Here is a 19443-nt window from a genome sequence, read left to right as displayed (position 1 = left end):
CCCTGAAGGATTTTAAGCAGAGGGGTAAGTTTAATTTTAGAAAGACAGTAATAATTGCTAACATTTATAGAGCACTGGATTTTATGTATTCTCTACTATCCAGTAATCATTAGCCACTATAACTATTTCAATTAAATTACAATTAAATTAAGTTCTTCAGTCAACCAGCCACATTTCAACAGCTCAACAGCGACATATGGCTGGTGGCTACTATACTGAGCACAGATACAGAACATTCATTCCATCATCACACAAAGCACTGTTAGACAACAGTAATATGATATCAACTCACTGAATCTTCGAAACTTCATTTTGAGATGGACACTGTATTATCTCCATTTTACAGAAAGAAATGTGGCTAAGAAAGATTAAGCAAATTACCCAAGTGGTGCATATATGGGATGCAAACCCAGATGGTCTGGTTCTTGAGTCTGTGTTCTTATTCACTTCTTAATAAAATCATTCTTGGAAATAATATGGACTGCAAGGAGATGATATTGGAGGAACACCAGCAAGGAAACTGCCAAGGTAAATCAGAAGAGAAATGATGAGGATCTGCATGCAGTAAGAGCAGCAGCGGGAATGGAGAAGTTTATTAAAAGAGATGTTGAAGAAGTAGAAAAGATTGGGGATGGACTAGAACTGAATCCAAAAAGAAGTGCAAGTGAAGTGTAGAGGATACCAAAGTTTCTTTTAGGAATCAGTCAATGGCAACATCACATACCACAGTAAGAAATCAAAAGAGCAAGTTGGAGGGTGGTGAATTCCATCTGGGTCATCATGAATTTGAAGAGACTGAGAAGACACTATACTGTTGGATACACAAGATCAGAGCTCAAAATAAAGATCTGGATCATGAATTTAGTCATTAGTATAGCAGAGTTTAAGTCTTGAGATAACTCAAAGTTGAAACAAAAAGCAGGCAAAGAACAAGACCTTAGGGAATCCAGCATACAAGATGCCTGCCTGGGTGGCTCAGTCAGCTGAACATCCAACTCTTGGTTTCAGCTCAGGTTATAAACTCAGGATGGTGGGATCAAGGCTCACATTACACTCCAAGCTCGGCTTGCAGTCTACTTGAGAGATTCTTTTTCTTCCTCTCCTTCTTCCTCTGCCCTTCCCCCTGAGTGTGCTCTCTTGCTCTCTCTCTCAAATAATCTTTAAAAAAAAAAAAATAGATTATCCTTCTGCCCCTCCCCTCTCCCTCTCCCCCTCTCTTTCAAAAAACAAACAAAAAAAACAAACAAACAAAAAAAAAAAACAGGACCTTAGGAAATCCAGCATACAAGATTCAGGCAAAAGATAAAAAGCCAGTAAACTTAAAATGAATTACCAGAAAGACGGGAGAACAGGGAAGACACCTAGCAAAGAATTATCCCAAAGGTCAAGGGAGGAGAGAATGGTCAACAAGTCTAAGTGCTGCTGAAAAGTCAGATTAACATGAAGACTGAAAACTGTACAGGAGAACTGTTTCAAATGGTACTCGAAGGGCCAAAGGGCATACTGGAATAGATATGGAATGAATACAGACTTTTTCTTCCAGGAAGTTTCAAAATGAAGGAAAGGATATAGGGTAGAGATGTACGTAAGGAATTCGAGCAGTGTTTTTGTTTTTCTTCTAATTTGATGGGAGAGACTTCCTATGTTAAGGGGCAAAGAGTGGAAAGACTGGGAATATTACTGATAGAGCAAGACCCCTGAGACAGGAGAGAACATAGAGATATGAGCTTGAGACAAGACACTTCTTTCGTATCCTCTGAAAAGGTGGCAAAGGGGGTAAAAATAAGTACAGACGTATTTAGGTTAGCGTAGAAGGGGTATAAACTGAATGAGCTCATATGGCCAAAGATTCTATTCTGTGAAGTAGAATATGGGAGTATCTGCTGAAAATGAGAAAAGCAAAGGGGCTGAAGGAATACTGAACTGCTGCAGAATGAACAGACTATAGACGCAAACATGCCAAAGCAGAAGTGACTTAAAGGCCACAAATTTATTAGTGGCATCCCACCACATGGTTTGTGCAATTTTCTTCAAAATGATAAACAGTCATATAAAGGGGCAGGGAGAGAAAAATGGTTGGCTTAATATCAAGGCTGGATTTGCCAATTAGAGAAGCAAAGCAAGTAACTGAGGTGATAAGCCATAAGGCCAAGCAATTAGAAGAAAAGCATTAGAGTGGTGAGAGGGAGGCACCCATCAAACTCACACATGGAACCTTCTCCAAAATATACTCCATATGAGACCCTGATGAGATAAAAGAGCAGGTGCATCAGGAGAGAAAGGTGGAAGATTAGGGCAGTGATGATCAGGAAGTAGGATGAAACAAAATTTAGGTTTCTGTAAGTACACTGTCCTGTGTTCAAAGTATATTCATGGGAATGGATGTGAATGAAGTATGTTATTTCATGTATTTGTCTGAACTGCAATGATCACATAAAAAAGCAGCTGCTTCTGTCCCCTGACTCCCTGAGCCAGTTCTGTTAGAACAGTAGTTCTCAAGCCTGGCTATACATTAGATGAACATGGAGACTTCAAAACAAAACAAAAACTTAAAATCTGGGCCCCACTTCTAGAGTCTAATTTAGCTGGTTTGGCATTTACTTTTTGAGGCTCCTTGGGTTGTTCTAAAGTGGATTTAGTGTCAAGAAACACTGCTTTAGAAAGAACAGGGCTTTAGATTTATGTTATGAATTTAAAGAAAAAATGACTGGCAAAGAAATGAAGTAACTGAAGCAGGAAAATGGTAAAAGAGTATCTAAATCCTAAGTCAGATATTTTAAAATGTCTTCAATAGAAAAGTTGGAAAACCATCTTAAAGCACAGTATCACACTTGAACACACACTAAAAAATGTAATAATGTTTCTAAGAGTTCTGTTACAGGTTCCAGAAAACTCAGGAGTTAAATGCTTCACTGTAGCCAATGAAGAAAAAAGAAAAACCTGCACTCTACTAAGCAGAAAGAATTGAAAACCAACACTTAACAGCAGCTCTCCAGGTCAACTACAGTTCACAATTCCCTGGAGGGATAAGCAGCCTATAATATAAGCATGATAACCCCTCTTCCCACCCCCACTCTCCCAACACACAAGGAATCTAACTCTTCTGCACAAAAGGTAAATGGCAAGGGAATCAGCTGTCTTCTTTCACACAAAGATTTTAAGTTTTTTTGGCTGCCAGATTTTCTTTCTATATCGTCTACCAATAATCTTAAAACCACCCAATTATTTTATAAATAACTGTCTCCAATCTTAACCTTTATTTGCCATTATTCCATTAGAATGGAATTATTTGGTACTAATGGTACCAAATACTAATGGTAGTATTTGCTAAATTCTACCGCAAAGAAAAAGTAATGCAGAGATGAACTGTCACAAGGGCCAAAAAAGACAAACATAATCTGTTGTCTGCTGCCTTCTCTTACTATCACAAATTAACCAGAACCTAATATATATGTTATATCCTAATAATCTAATATCCTAATAACCCCATACCTAACGCCTTTGATAAGAATTACTTATTTAATAGGCTTGTACCTTTCTCAGTCCTAAATTTTTAAAGTTTTAACCAATTACCCAAGTCCCTCAGAAGTATATGTTATAGACTTAACATAATTCAGACCTAACTATAAGCAGACCTTTTTTTTTTCCTTCAAAATTCAAGGAGTACTTTCTCTTCTAGCATTAAGGTAGCTCAAGATGTTCTTCTAATATTTAGCTTAAAAAATAAGACAACTTTCTAAGTCTTCTAATTTGGGGCATTGGAAAGCAGTCTTCCAAAAAATTAAAAAATGTTTCAACTTTCAAGAATGTATAGTTATCTTCAAACACTGAAACAAGCTTATTTACATATTTGTGGCTTACAAAAACCACCAAAATTCTCTAGACCAGGGTTTATTCTATGGTTTCCATTAAGCAATACATTGTTTTATATTCATTGCTCTCTAGTACTTTAAAGCAATACTCCAGCCTAATGAAAAAAAGCAAAGAGCTGAGAAGGACCAGACCACTTTCTCCCAGATTAACTTGCTATGCGGCACTTGCGGAACAAGACACTTAAATCTCTTGGGCCCTCAATTTCAATGTCTCTATTTGTGAAATAAGATTAGAAACTTTGTTATCCAAGATTACTACTTGCTCAATATTCTATGAAATGCAGAAGAGTCAATTCTTTTCTTCAAAGAATCTATCTGTACTTTGGAAGCATAATATATTCCAACTATGAAATATACCTTAACACCACAGCCAAACTTATTTTTCCTTAGGACTTTTTTGGGTTTTTTGTTTGTTTGTTTAATTGCTGGCAGTTAAAAACTCTCTTGACCCAGAATGGCATTCTGCAAATCTAAATGCTACACTACTATAATCCCCCATGCTTAATTTCAACCCTTAACCAAATAGTGCCCTACTACAACTGTTTCTTCACCTGTTCCCTAATGAAGTTGAAAGTAATTCTTTGGACTTGAATTTACAGTTATGTACAGTGCTGATGAAAGCCATCTGTTGCGAACTATGACTTTCTTGTCAAAGGAAAACACCAGAAGAAACAGCCTAGATTTTCCTGGGAACCAGCTGCAGCTGAATGAGTCCTAATCCTGCTCCAGCTGGGAAAAGCAGAAGGGTGAAGTCACTACAGGTCTAATTCATCTGCTGCAGATCCTTTGTGAGCGGACTCCACCCATGAGTAGCCAATTGGTAAACAACTTTACCAGAGGAGGCTCCTAATAATTGCTATATGTAACATTCATTTGTTTCTTTAAAAATGTTTAAATCAGAACATGTAAAGTATTCATTATTGTAATTTTAACACTTCCCAGTTCACGAAAAACAAAAAACTTAATTCTACTTTAACCAGTGAACCTGGCAACCAGATTCAGTCCTCTTATATAGCTAAGATCCAAATCAATATAGAAAGTATACTTTCTCCAATATTCTAAATAGAAGAAAAACTCCTAGTATCTGTTTTCATAGTATTGAAGGTTAAGTGTAATGTAAGAAAGTACTGGCCCATGACTCAGGATGGACTAAATAAAAAACAGGGAGCATGGATAAGACGATAATGCGTTTTGCATACATTCATTTTCTATTTGGTGTTTTATGAGAAGCCATAATGAAAACCTGTATTAAGTGTTATCAAATAGCTATTATATAAAAATACTACACCTATAAAATTTATGTAAAATTCTCTAAGACTTCAGTAAGAAAACATGTTAAAGCACTCAGAACAGTACTTGACGCACTGTTAGCCCTCAACAAATGTTAGCTATTAATAGGTTTCTATAAGCAACTGCTTACATTCCCTTGGCCTACTGAAACAAGGCAAAGAAAGGTCAAGATGGTGAGATCCTCTAGATCCCTATTCCCTAAGTAATTTATAGTATCTGACATCTTCATTAGTTTCTTCCTTTTATTCCATCAATTTATTAGAAGTTGGTCCAAGGAAAAGTTACATACAAGAAAAATGTCTAGGTGGTGTGCACTGCCTGGATATAGAAGTTTGATTAGCAAAAAAAAAAAAAAAAGAAGTTTGATTAGCAATGGTTGCTTTAGTAGCTCAATTTTTCTTTCAGGTTATGTCATAGGCTGAAAATTAACCAAAATACACACAGCTCATATGCTAACCAGAAGACCAAAAACTGCCTGTACAGTTTATTGTGTTTAAATAAATAGTGCATTACAAATATATCTCTGCCTGACTTATTTTTAAATTTCTGGGTTTTTTTAAATAAGAACAAGTCTGCTGAGACAAGTCAATTCCTAAACACATTTATATTTAATCTACCTCAATGACTTGTTTGTAACAAATTTTTATTTCTAGCCAGCTTCTCCTCCAGGTGCATAACATTTAGAATCACCAGAAAATGATGTAGCATCGATTTTACTATAAAGGCCATTTTCAAATAGCTTAATCAAAGCTTTATTATTCTTAACTCAGTAACTTGAAAACATGTTTCCATTCAAATTCACATCTCTACAACAAAATCTAAGTTCCTATCACAGCCCCACTTATTCTGTGAATTTAAAATGTCAAATTCCAGTAACAAAGATAATTTGGATTCTATTAAAGAGTTTACTGTATAGAGGTAGAACTTGTTTAGAAGGTTATAAATTTATCTCTTGATTTTTCTCCCCCAAGCTATCTAGATGGGTGATAACTTGAACAATTAGTTGACAGTACCTTCTCTTCCCTTTCCAGCTGTAATGCTTCAGCAAATTATAATTCTGTTCCACAATACTAGTCAACAGAATAAAACTTTAATGATGTGGCTGATGGTCATAAAAGAGTAGTTTTCTGGACTAGTAATATGGAACATAAGCTATATATTTTTTCGAGTACATTTTTCTGTGTTAAAAATGAACCCAGAAATTTGAAATCAAGGTGAAAATTATTCCTAGAAAGGTTCTTTCCAAGATTCAGTGTCGAAAGATAGAAACCATCACAATCTCAAATAATACAGCCTCACCCAAGAAACATTATTTATCAGGGATTCACAACACTTAATTGTTATGAACAGCAATGACTATAAAAAACGAAAAGTTATATTTCATAAACTAAAAAAGAATTCCGAAAATATTTATTTCACATCTCTCTACCTTAATCCTCAACAAGATCTAAATCCTAAATTCACTGTTATGATAGGCATCTAAATGTTTGCTGAATATGAATAAATGAAGCAAATGAACAAATTATCTTACAGTAAAATCTGTATTTCAAAAGCAAAGAAATTTGCAAAGGGATAAGTTGTTATTTAAGCCAGTTTCACACTATCACCCTCCTCTATATGCCATCATGCATGGGAAAGCAACATTTTGAATTCCCAAATGAAGGCACTCTATCAACAGCCAGGTAACAAGTCCCAGACTGCAAATCAGAAAACTTCAGTAAGATCAAATGAAAATTAATAAGCACAGAAATTATCAAGAAAAAAAAGGTCATGCAGACAAAAAACTGTTTTTTTATGGACCTTAGGGATACAAAACTAGATTCTTCATAATCTCTGGTTTCTGATACATTCTTATCACTGGTTCAAAGCCAGTTTTAAAATCCAGTCTAATGATAGAGAAAAAAAGGGATACAAAATGTGAAGGGGTGGAGGTAGGGGGAAATGTGTCCTTTCAAAATTAGACAATGTACTATGGGGATCCCTGGGTGGCGCAGCGGTTTGGCGCCTGCCTTTGGCCCAGGGTGCGATCCTGGAGACCCGGGATCGAATCCCACATCGGGCTCCCGGTGCATGGAACCTGCTTCTCCCTCTGCCTGTGTCTCTGCCTCTCTCTCTCTCTCTGTGACTATCATAAATAAATAAAAATTTAAAAAAAAAAAAAAAGACAATGTACTATGAAGTTGACACCAAGAACATTAACAATTGGGTACTTGACTGCAGTGACATTTTATGTAACAACTCCCAAGAGGCAGTAGGTATAGCTGTTACAAAGACCAGAGCCAGAGTGCCCAAGTTCAAATCCTAGCTTTGCCACTAAATATCTCTGTGACTTGGAGAAATTACTAAATCTCTTTTATGCCTCAGTTTCTTCACCTGTATGATAACAGTACCTACTTCACTGAGATGTATGAGAATTAAATAAATTAATATATGATTAGCTTTAAAGTAATGCCTGGCCCACAGTAAACACAAGTTAAACAAATTCACCATAAACTACCACAACCCTAAAGCTACTCAGAAATTTCCAACATGGATAAAACTTTTATTTTTTTTAAAGATTTTATTTATTCATGATAGACATAGAGAGTGAGAGAGAGAGAGAGACAGAGACACAGGCAGAGGGAGAAGCAGGCTCCATGCCAGGAGCCCGATGCGGAACTCGATCTCGGGACTCCAGGACTGCACCCCGGGCCAAAGGCAGGTGTCAAACCGCTGAGCCACCAGGGATACCCCTGGATAAAACTTTTATTTTTTTAATTTTTTTAATTTTTTTAAATTTATTTATGATAGTCACAGAGAGAGAGAGAGAGAGAGAGAGAGAGTCAGAGGGAGAAGCAGGCTCCATGCACCGGGAGCCCGATGTGGGATTCGATCCCAGGTCTCCAGGATCGCGCCCTGGGCCAAAGGCAGGCGCCAAACCGCTGCATCCCACCCGGGGATCCCTGGATAAAACTTTTAAATCATGGTATCCCATGGATTTTCCTCTCTATTTATCAATGTGAAAACACTTAAGTTCAAAAATATTCACAAAAACTCTTAAAAATACAGTATTTCTTCACAGCTGATCCCAACAAAAGTAGCAAAAACCATTCAGCATCATAGATGCTGAAAATCTTAGTTCTACAGTTCCTTCCAAAGATTGCTATCCCAAAGAAATAAAAGCTAAAGTTGATCTAGAAAAAAATAAAGAGGAACTTGAAATAATGCCATTTCAGTTCCAAGCCATTTCAGTTCTAAGCAGAGTGCCTGGCCTACAGTAGATGCTCAATAACCATTTGCTGAATTAATCAAGGCGTAAAAGTGAAACTACTTCTGGCCTGCACTTTTTCTTTCTCCATCACTCTCAAATACACTCTAGATAATTTTTTTGAGAATATCTAGGTTCATTACAACAAACCAATTTTAAAAAAGAGGAAAGAAAGATAAAATGCAATATAAAGAGCAAACATATAATCTGTTCAGAGAAGGAATAATTACTTTCTCACTGTATTATGATTTTGAGTGTGAGCTTTTCCTATCTTTGGGAGAAGTCACCCAGGAAATTCACTACTGAAAATAAGACTTTAAAAATATATAACAGATTTCATCAACTCTAATATCATAGATATCATAAAATTAGTTTTCAATTCAATCCAGACCAGTATATACACATACAAGTCTATTCAATGAAACTCAATTCTCCTAAATGTATACTCCAAATTTTGTTACTTTGGTTAATAACACTATTTATTACAGTTATGTAACCAAAAAGATATTTCTAACCAAAGTAAATCAGCAAATCTCTACTGGATTAAGCTTTTTTTTTAATGTCGAGGTCTCAGCTCAGCTGCAAAGTAAGAATTGTTAAATTAGATGGTTCTTAACATCCCTTTCAAAAGTAAAGTCCTAGGGAGACAGGACTCAGATTTGTCCCATAGTGTACTATATCAGCTACCTTTCAGAAATATGCACAAATTCCACAATAGCCAAACTATGAAAAGAGCCCAAATATCCATCGACAGATGAATGGATAAAGATGTGGTGTGTGTATATATACGTGTGTGTGTATATATATGTGTATATACTACTCACCCATCAAAAAATGAAATCTTGCCATTTGCAACGACATGGATGGAACTAGAAGATATTATGCTAAGTGAAATAAAGTAAGTCGATCAGAGAAAGACAATTATCATATGATCTCACTCATATGTGGAATTTAAGAAAATCACAGGGGAAGAGAGGAAAAAATAAAACAAGATGAAAATCAGAGAGGGACATAAGAGACTCTTAATCATAGGAAATAAACTGAGGGTCGCTGGAGGGGACAGGAGAGGATGAGGTTAACTAAGTGATGGACATTAGGGAGGGCATGTGGTGTAATGAGCACTGAGTATTATACAACACGGATGGGGCAGCCCAGGTGGCTCAGCAATTTAGTGCCACCTTCAGCCCAGGGCCTGATCCTCAAGACCCGGGATCCTGGAGTCCCAACATCAGGCTCCCTCTGCATGGAGCCTGCTTCTCCCTCTGCCTGTGTCTCTGCCTCTCTTTCTCTCTGTGTGTCTCATGAAATAAATAAAATCTTAAAAAAAAAAAAAAAAAAAAGACGATGAATCACTGACCTCTACCTCTGAAATCGATAATATGTTAATCAACTAAATTTAGATAAAAATTTTAAAAAGAAAGGAAAATATATGGACAACTGACATTTTATGTATGGCTAATATTTTTAAAAATTGAAATATCTAATTCAAGCAAGGGAAACTATAATAAAAGCAAGCACTCTGGTTTTTGTTTTGTTTTGTTTTGTTTTTGCACTCTGGTGTTCTAACAAGAATTTATAATACTCAATTCACAGATATAACACTGAATTCATTGTAAACTATAAATTATTTCCTGTTTCCATGTAGTTAACCTGTAGATCATTTTGTAACAATTTCAGGAATCAATCATTATACTTCTTTTAACTTCAGCCATATGGGATCAAGAAACAGTTATTACAGTAAGTTCTACAGCACTGAACTACAGAATAAAGCATTTTAGTTACTTGTCTACCTTGAATTTTTAATACCACACTTTTTAATAAATACTCAAATGATAATCATTCTATCAGAATCATTTCAAAGGTAGTAACAGTAAGATGATGTTTCTATTTCAAAGCTCACTGGGAAAACTGAACCCTAAAACAGATCTCTAAAAACCTCCTCAAAGAAAAATACTGTTAATTTTCAACTGCTCTTTAGACAAAAATCTATAGGTGGGTTATTAACTGCAATAAATTTAGACTTGACTCTCAAAGATTTTTAAATACATTCAATATTAACTTCACAATCTTCTCATCCTGGGAGTAGCTTCTACCTATATCTTAGGCAAAATAAAGATTGTTTTACTACTGTATACTGAAGTGTGCATCAGTACTACAACTCTCCCCAGAACTATAATTCAGAACACCCGAAATAATTTTACAGCTTAAGACAGTAGGTCAATGTAAAAAACTACAAACAAAATTCTCCCCATCCTCCAATATCTAGTCAAGGGCCAAATTTAGCTGTTTCTTAGTGTATTTTCAACTGCACAAAATAATGGCATAAAACAGCACAGTAAGATACACCACTGTGTATCAAAACTCCAAACTGCACAGAACTTTAGGAATATAGGATACTTTATTCCTATGTAGTTACACCTGTCATAAACCATAACACTTAGGACTTCATCCTATGCAAAGAACACATGACAGAAAGTTAGAATACAACAGAAATAAGTACTGATAAATTTGCTTAGCTACTACTATGGGTCAAGAGAACCAGTCTCACTCCTACCTAATGATGATGTGCAACAAAAGAAAAAGGGGTTTAAAAACAGAGGTTCTTAGAGTCACTTGCTAATTTCAAATCCAAGCTTCCAATTTTTAGCAGTGTTCATCAACTTGCAGCAGTAAAATATTATAAGAACTTACAACAGCCTTAAAGTAGAATGCAACTTTTAAATTCTGAATAGGTTCTTTTAGGTACATCAATACACTTTGAAACTCAGGCATCAAAAAAAAAAAAAAAGAAAAGAAAAGAAAGAAAAGAAAAAAGAAAGAAACTCAGGCATCAAATATTCCAAAATATAAGGACAACTGGTAGCTACCGAATTCTAACAACAATAAAAAAACAGAGGTGATCATTCCAAAAGTCCCCAAACACAAAACCTGAATAGAAGTTCTAAATAATCTCCTAGAAATGTGACTTTGAAGCATACTATATCATCAGCTCTATGAACACTGATGGGTATGTCACTCTTACCTTATCCTTTTCATGTGGAAGAAGTGACACTGGAGGTAAAGAGGAAAGAGACTCACAACTCTCTTTCCCATCCACACTGGTTGCTTTAGTGTTGAGCCGATAAAGAGGTCCATCTTTAAGGAGTCTGCCATGGCCAACGGCTCGCTTAATAGCCAATCGTAACTGCTGGTGAAAGCCAGAGGCAGCACTGCCTCCAAATAATGCAGACACATCCTTCTGACCTTTCAAAAAACGTTCAATGCTTTTCAAAGTTGAGCCACTGGACTCCGCCAAGCCCTCAACCGCCCGCTTGATCAGTTTATTCCAATCTACATTTTGTTTATTATCCAATTTTCCATGGTTTCGGGGTTTAGGAAGTGCTATTCGCCCAGGATTATCAGGATCTTTATAGGAATTGAGTCCTTTATTGGAGACTTTTAAAATTGTTCCGTCTTTAACACTCAACTCCAATTGTTCTAAAACAGTTTTACGATCCAAGCCATGGGATGAAGACACTGCATTGCATATCCTTTCTTCTGAAGGACGCTGTTTTTGCTTCTTCACTTTTTTGATGGCCTCCAAAATCCACTCAGTATATAGCGGGTTAGCGAGTTTTACCATGGTGAAGGATTCTGTATATCCATAGAGTCGTTATCCCTTATCCTGATGCTGAGTAAGTTTTACACCATGGAAAACAACATTCTCGGAGGCTGGGAACCAGTTAACCATAGCATACAAGTTTTCTGGCCTGAGTCTTTTCTCCTTCACAAAACAGAGTGCCTCCTCACTTTTACTTTAGAAACCAAAACAACCTGTTATTTGAAATGTCTTTGAACTTCCCAATAAACTTCTCAATAGCACCACACATGGGTCTCTTCATCTAGTTGTAAGAACTCACGAACATCTCATTCCCAGCAGGAAAACGTGCATCTTATGCCTGAAAAACAATTAAAACAAGGTCAATTTTCTATCAAATCCCACATCCTAGTCTTTAAAAGTAACCAAATCAAGTGTTACTGAGAACCTGTAGAGTTTTAACAAGTTTTTATCAATATTCCAAAAACAATTATGTATGTAAACCATTGGGGCAAAAAAGAAAAAAAAATAATTAGGATACAAGATGAGATATACTATGAAGGACCTTATGCTACAACTACGCAGAGGGGTGCTGACTATTCTGTACTCCACAATCTCTGCTCACCAGTCTATGAACTGAAAGTCTTCCTTGACATCGTTCCCCAAGAACCTACTCAGCACTTCAACAAGTATCTGGATTAGTAGAAAGAATCCTGCAATGAAAGTAAGAGTGAACCTTTCAAAATTCCAGACATTCAGACTGCATAAAAATAGTCAATAAGGCCAAAAAAAAAAAAAAGGAGAAAATTTTAACTATTTCACATATTAAAAGAAACAAAAACACAATTTACACAGATGAAGTTCGTATTTTAAGTACATTACTGTACTCATTATAAACGGAAACAAAAACAACACTGAAAATCATCAAGCGAGGGAATCCCTGGATGGCTCAGTGGTGTAGTGCCTGCCTTTGGCCCGCGGCATGATCCTGAAGACCCTGGATGGAGTCCCACATCAGGCTCCCTGCATGGAGCCTGCTTCTCTCTCTGCCTGTGTCTCTGCCTCTCTCTCTGCCTCTCATGAATAAATAAATAAAATCTTAAAAAAAAAAAATCATCAAGTGAGAAAAGTGCTTAAAGAATTATCCAAATTCATTCAAATTTTAAGAATTACACGCTGATAGTTCCTCCTAAATGCTAACAACTAATACAAACTAAAATACTAATATTCAATAGACTGGAGGGAGTAACAACTGTCAAAATGTTGATAGCCAAGCTACAGTTAAAAAACTAGAAGTGAGGAAGGCCCAGAATCACAAGGTTCAAATGCATACACTATATATCAAATGTACGTTACTGCCTGCTGGCAAGTCTAAAAAGAAGATCTCATAGGTTCAAGATTGCTGACCTGAAATGAACACGAATGAGTAAAACACAGGCATATTACATTGCCTCTCCAGGATCAAAGTCAATATTCTTCTGTCAAACAAAAAAATCTGGCAGATACAGATCTTTTTGAAAATCACCAGAATTAATTCTGAATCAAATTAACTCCTTTGCTTACAAAAAATGTAACTGGTTTTTAGAACTTCTGCTCTTATTCTCAGCATTTACAACATAAACAAATGATAGAAAAAATGGCTCCCGCAGCAAATATTCTTAAGATTGACACTAAAAGGAAAAGTAACAGGTATTAGGAAAGCTACAGTCCTATCAACTTTAATAGGAAAGAAAAGACTGAAGTAAACACTCAAACCTGAGCCAAGATTTATCTTTAAATTAACTGACTAAAAAGAAGCCCCCCTGAGAGAGCTATGCTTCATTTTGGGGAGAGCCTCGAGAGGATAGGAATCATAGGATCATTACTCCAAGAACGTTCATTATACAGACATTAACGCTAAACTACAGAAGAGGCTACAATCTGAGTTTAAGAAGCTGGGCACGTCCTAATTGATTCGCTCGCAGGTAAAAGAATGGATGACAGCTCTTCATTGTCTCTCCGGCCAGGGTTTTCGCCGGTCTCCAAGTCTTTCGAAAGTAAAGCGCCTGCAGATCTGAACTTTAGCTCTGAGTGCACCAGCGGCTAGAGAGAAAGTACAACTTGCTTCCGACAGTCCTTCCCCGGTCTCCACTCCCCACCCCCAGACGCATCTTCGCGCTCTCTTTTTAAAGAGCGAGAAACTTTAAAAACTTGAAACTGCACAAGCCTGCAGCTTGCCAGTGGGTAGCTTCACTGTTCCCATTAGATTGAAGCGGAACCCCAGGACTAAGTTAACAATGAAATCACGTGAAAGAGTTAAGAGCAATACATCCCCCATCGCCGGCTCCTCCAAGATCCTCAGGTCCACAGAGGCCGGTCCAGAGGAGGAGCGCGCGGGAGCCTGACAGGTCCGGCTGCCCGCGTCCACGCCGGCCGAGGCTGACAGGCAGCCCGCCGCCTCCCCTCCCGGCGCAGGGGCTGACAGCCCGACAGACACAACACCACACGTGCTGCCTCCTCCGCACCACAACACCTCCAGCCTGTCACCCCCGCTGGCCGCCTCAGCCCCGCTCGGATCTCCGCGCACCCGGCCGGCGCCAGAGAGCGAGCGCCCGGGAGCGCGGGCAGAAGGGGCCGCGCCCGGCCTGAGGCGGCGAGCCGCCAGGCGCAGGTGGGGCCGGGGCGGTGGGCGCGCCCCCGAGGGAGACCGGGCTCGCCGGCACTGCCCAGCCCGAGGCTCCGCGGCCTGGGCCGCTCGCCGCCCGCCCACCGCCGGCTCCCTGGGGCTGGGCCAGCCGCGCGAGCGGCGGGCGGCGGGCGGGCGAGCGGTGGGGGCGTTGGGCCCGAGAGCGCCGGGCCGGAGGGCGGCGCGCGGGCCCCGGGCGGGGGGAGCCGGGCGCCGGCCGGGCGCGAGGGGGCGGCCTCGGCGCCCCAGCCCGAGGCCTGGCGCAGAGCAGCGGGAGGCGGCGCAGGCCGCGGCGGGGCCTGCAGCGGCCCGCCGACCCCGCGAAGCGGCGGAGCGGGCCCCGGAGCGGCTCAGCCTCGGGCTCGACGGCCGGGGACGGCCGCCGGTGGGTCCTCGGCTACTTACCGGGGGGGAAGAGAGCCGGGATCCCTGGGCCCCGGGCCGGACCGCGGAGATGCCCCAAACTGACACGGCCGCCATCTTGGAGACAGTGAGCTCCGGCCGGGGGGAGGGGAGGCGAGGCGGCGGAACAGCCGCGGGGGGAGGGGAAGCGTCGCGAGGGAACGGCTGCCTGGGGGAGGGAGCGGGAATAGCCTGGGAGGGAGGCGAGGGGGAGGGCGACGGGCTGGCACGAAGGGGGGCGGGCGAGGAGCGGGAAGAGCGGCGCCGAGAGCCGGGAAAGGCCGGAGGGCGGGGCGGGACAGGAGGGAAGAGCCGGCCGGGCGGGTCACGTGGGGCCGGTACAAAAGGCCAAAGCCAAAGTGGGAGGAGGACCTGGTGGGCCTGGAGGCCGACAACTGGGGGTTCCTCCTCGCCTTTCTCACGCGGTTAGGTCAGGCGGATAGCGGGAAAAGGGGACGGCGTATCCCCATTACACAGCTGGGGAAACTGAGGGCAGGCGCCTGGGCGGGGTGGCGTCATTGTGGTACGGAAATCCGGCGGCCCGGCGAGCTGAGCTCCTGAGGGTGTTTACAGTTAGCAGGTCCTCCCTCCCCTCTCCGCGCCCTCACCCCACTAACACAGTGACTCCAGAACCCGATGCCGGGAGCTGGGGAGGGGGACGCCGGGGCGGGAGGCGCTTGCCTGCGGTCGTCGTCCCCTTTCTGCTCGCACTAGCCCCCCACCCACCGCACCCTACGGTAGGAAAGAGGAGGTGCGGTGAGGAGGGAAGGGGCGGAAACTTGGCCGCGGCGAGCGCTCCGCGGAGACTGCATCCTGCCCCCACCGACGGCCGCTGAGAGCCACGGCTCGGCCCAGGCCCCGTGACTCGCACAAGGTCACACCGCTCGGGTGGCGCCCGTCCCGAGTCCGCAGCTTCGGCTCTCGTTCCGCCGCCTGCCTTCTGCCCATGCCCTACGCAGAATGGCTTGTTTTCCGAATTGGTAGCCCAGCCACGGAACTGGCAATTCTCATGGCTTGTCTTCTACTGGCGACTTGGTTCTTTGTCTCGTCTCTCATCTAGTTTAAACTCCTTGAGGCAGACGTTGAGTCATACTTTTCTTTTTTTCCTGCAGTAAGTGACAAACGAAAAGACATTAAATACTAAATAATTTTTAGTGGAAATGTTTTTCTATTGCTGGACCTGTAACTCCTTAGTGCCCTTCCCCCAGGTAGACTGTCCTCCCCAGCGCCTCCTCATTTTACGCCGGCTTTGCCTTTTAAAGACCACCCCTTCACTCACTGCCTTAACTTTGTTAGGTATTTACTTTCTGAACTTTTGTAGTATTGACCATTTGCCCTATTCCTTTGGCACTTGGTATGTTGCCTTTGTATACATTTTATGAATATATGCTGTTTGGGGATGCCTCTGCATCTCCAGTAGCATAGTCTTGTACAAGCAGTATAGACTCCAAAAAAAAAAAAAAAAAAAAGTTCCTCAAGAATGAACACTTTCTCAGCCGCTAAGGAAAAGATAGGATTTTTACCCCCTACACTAGCCCCGCCTTGTTTATCTATAGCTCTTCTCCATTCTACTCTTTAGCCTGTCTACATCATTCAGTAATAAAATAAAAATTTGTATCTTTAGATGATGGTCCAGCCAACTCTATATCCTAATACTGACACTGATAGTATAAATGTGCTGTGGTGAGATTTACTGAATCACCGTTCATCACTTCCAAACCACATCCTCAAATGTGAGAAATTTGGGGAAATAAAATAATCTGTTAGAAAGGATATTTTCCATCCTAGACGAATCGACAGTCGCATTCCTTGGTAAAATGGGAGCTATTTGTAATGGGAATACATCTGGGGGGGGACGGGTAATGCTTTGGGAGGGGTGGGAATTCTCTTAGAAGAATAAAATAAGGTTTTTATTTCCCAAAGAGGACAGATGAAGCTGTATTAATAGAAAATGAGTTCTTCATGTGTGACTAGTATGTGATCTTCAAAAGAAAAATAATACACAGATGAGTTGTGTTTGCTTTTTGAAAATTTGGAAGAAAACTAACCATAGCCATTTCTGTGAAAAGAAGCTGGAGTTTAAGCACACAATAGAGAGAATTTAAAACAATTTGCAACAACAAAGCACAGTTTACCTTTTCAAATAACTTCCATGGAGAGTCTTTGCTTTATATTTGCATAATTTAATGGCACATTCAAGAGGTCTTCTCAAAAAGTTTGCAACAAAGATTAAAGCCCTCATCCTTTGCATGTTAAAAAAAAACAATCCCTAGCACTGAAAAGGACAGCTTTTCTTTGTTCAGATTTTAGTCAGAATGCAGCCCTGGAGGGCTGGAAGCTGAAAGTTACTTATCCCTTCCACATTTTGGTTTAGAAAACCCTGCCTTTTCAGTTGTATCTGTTAATTACATTTTATGCAGAGTTCAGCTAAGCCTAACATAGGAAGGTTGTTGTATCCTTGTTTCAACAGGAAAAGTTTTAGTCCGTTTATATTTAATATAACTACTGCTATATTTGGATTTATATATGCCTTCTTATTATTTCTTTTTGCCCACTTATTCACATCCCTTATTCTGTTCTTTGTTGCCTTCTTTTGAACTAAAATATTTTCATATGCCATTAACCTATTAGCTTATTAATTACACATTCTTTTAGAAGCCTTAAAAATTACAACATGACTCTGACTTTTTCACTCTAATATTAATGATTACTTTTACCACTTCACCAAAAGTGCCAAAACCTTAAAAGACTTTGCTCCCACTTACCCTTTCCACTTTTATGTTTATTTTTGTCATGGGTTTGGATTGTGCATATATTTTAAGCCATACAAGATTTTATAATCATTGTTCTGTACAGCCATTACTCATTATATTTACCCTTATGTTACACTTTGTTTCAATATGCAATTATGTGTTTCTAACTTGAATTTTCTCCTTCCATTTATATAGTTCCTCTGGTAAGAGGAGGTCTGCTGGTAACAAGTTCTCTCCATTTGTTTGCCTAAAAACTTCATTTTATCCTTAATATTTTTGCAAGATATAGGAATTCCAGTTTAGTATTCTAGTTTAGTAACTTATTCCCTCCAGCATTTTAAAGATATCTCCTAGTTTCCATCATTCCTTTGTCACCCTTGAAAAATCATGTATTTTTGCCCTAGCTCCTCTTAGTATTTTTTTCTTTAGTTTTCAACAGTTTCCCTGTGATGTGTCTAGCTATGCTTTTTCTTTGTACTGATCCCCCTTGGGTTCTTGAGTGGGATGAGTGCCACTCATGGAGTTCCTTCAGCCTGGAGCATGGTATCTTTTATCTTTTAGAAAATCCTTGGTCACTATCTCTTCTTATCTCTCTTTTCCTTTGAGGACTTCAGTTATACATATGTCAGAATTTTTCACTCATTACCACCTCTATTTCCTGTCATCTTTTTTGCCTCTTCGTGCATGAGTCTATATATTTTGTACCTATCTATCTAAACTTTCTCTTCCATCTGTTTTTTGAGTTCTTAATTTTGGTCATTTTATTTTTAAGTTCTAGAATTTTCATATCTTTTTAAATTTATTTTTATTTAATTCTTTTGTGGTGGGCAGCCCAGTTTATTAAGCAATAGTAAAGTGATAGCACAAAGCTCCCAAAGAGGGAGGGGATCCACAAGGATCGCCTCATGTGGTTTTTTTAAAAAATAAAATCCAGGGGATCCCTGGGTTGCTCAGAGGTTTAGCACCTGCCTTTAGCCCAGGGTGTGATCATGGAGTCCCAGGATCGAGTCGCGCGTTGGACTCCCTGCGTGGAGCCTGCTTCTCCCTCTGCCTGTGTCTCTGCTCCCTCTCCCTCTCTCTGTGTATCTCATGAATAAATAAATAAATAATCTAAAAAATATCCAATGCATTTGGAGAAATTCATTTTATTTATTTTCTTCACCTTTACTTATACTTTCCTGATATATCAATCCTAGCAATTTTAAATCTCTTTCTGATCATTATAATGGCTGGATGTTCTGTGGGTCTATTTCTATTGTATATTCTTTCCATTGTTTTTGGTCGTTTGGTTTTTACTGGCTCTTAGCCTGCCTCACAGTTTCTAATAGAATGGCACACATTAAGTATGAAAAATTACAGAGGCTCTGGATAAAACTATCTTCATTTAACGAGGGTTCACTCTGTCTTTTACAAAGTAGTTAGAATGAGAGCTGAACACCTTAATCAATCAGAAACTGAATTAATTTGGGATTGGGTTTTGGCAAGGCTTAATCTACCCCTTTTTTGCTGCTGTTCCTACAGCACAGCCCTCCAGGTGTTCCAGCTAAGGATCTTGTGTGTTCCCTGGAGCCCTTGACTCCCATGGATACTGAAATCTAATCCTTGTTTCCTCAGAATCGTGAGACTGCAAAAAAACT

General features: G+C 39.9%; 1 protein-coding gene across 1 annotated transcript in view; it reads right to left on the bottom strand.

Annotated features, from left to right (window-relative positions):
• KAT6A (lysine acetyltransferase 6A) overlaps positions 1 to 15336 on the bottom strand; it is a 115872-nt gene extending 100536 nt beyond the window's left edge. Inside the window, exons 1-2 of the mRNA XM_025993658.2 lie at positions 15057 to 15336; positions 11432 to 12347 (exon numbers count right to left, since the gene is read on the bottom strand). Of these exons, the coding sequence (XP_025849443.1) occupies positions 11432 to 12031 (600 nt within the window). The 5' untranslated portion in view covers positions 12032 to 12347; positions 15057 to 15336. The remainder of the gene's footprint in view (positions 1 to 11431; positions 12348 to 15056) is intronic.
• Between the last annotated feature and the right edge of the window lie 4107 nt (positions 15337 to 19443).

The sequence above is a fragment of the Vulpes vulpes genome, chromosome 7 (assembly GCF_048418805.1).
Source record: "Vulpes vulpes isolate BD-2025 chromosome 7, VulVul3, whole genome shotgun sequence".
Classification (NCBI taxonomy): Eukaryota; Metazoa; Chordata; class Mammalia; order Carnivora; family Canidae; genus Vulpes; species Vulpes vulpes.
This window is presented reverse-complemented; position numbering and strand designations above follow the sequence as displayed.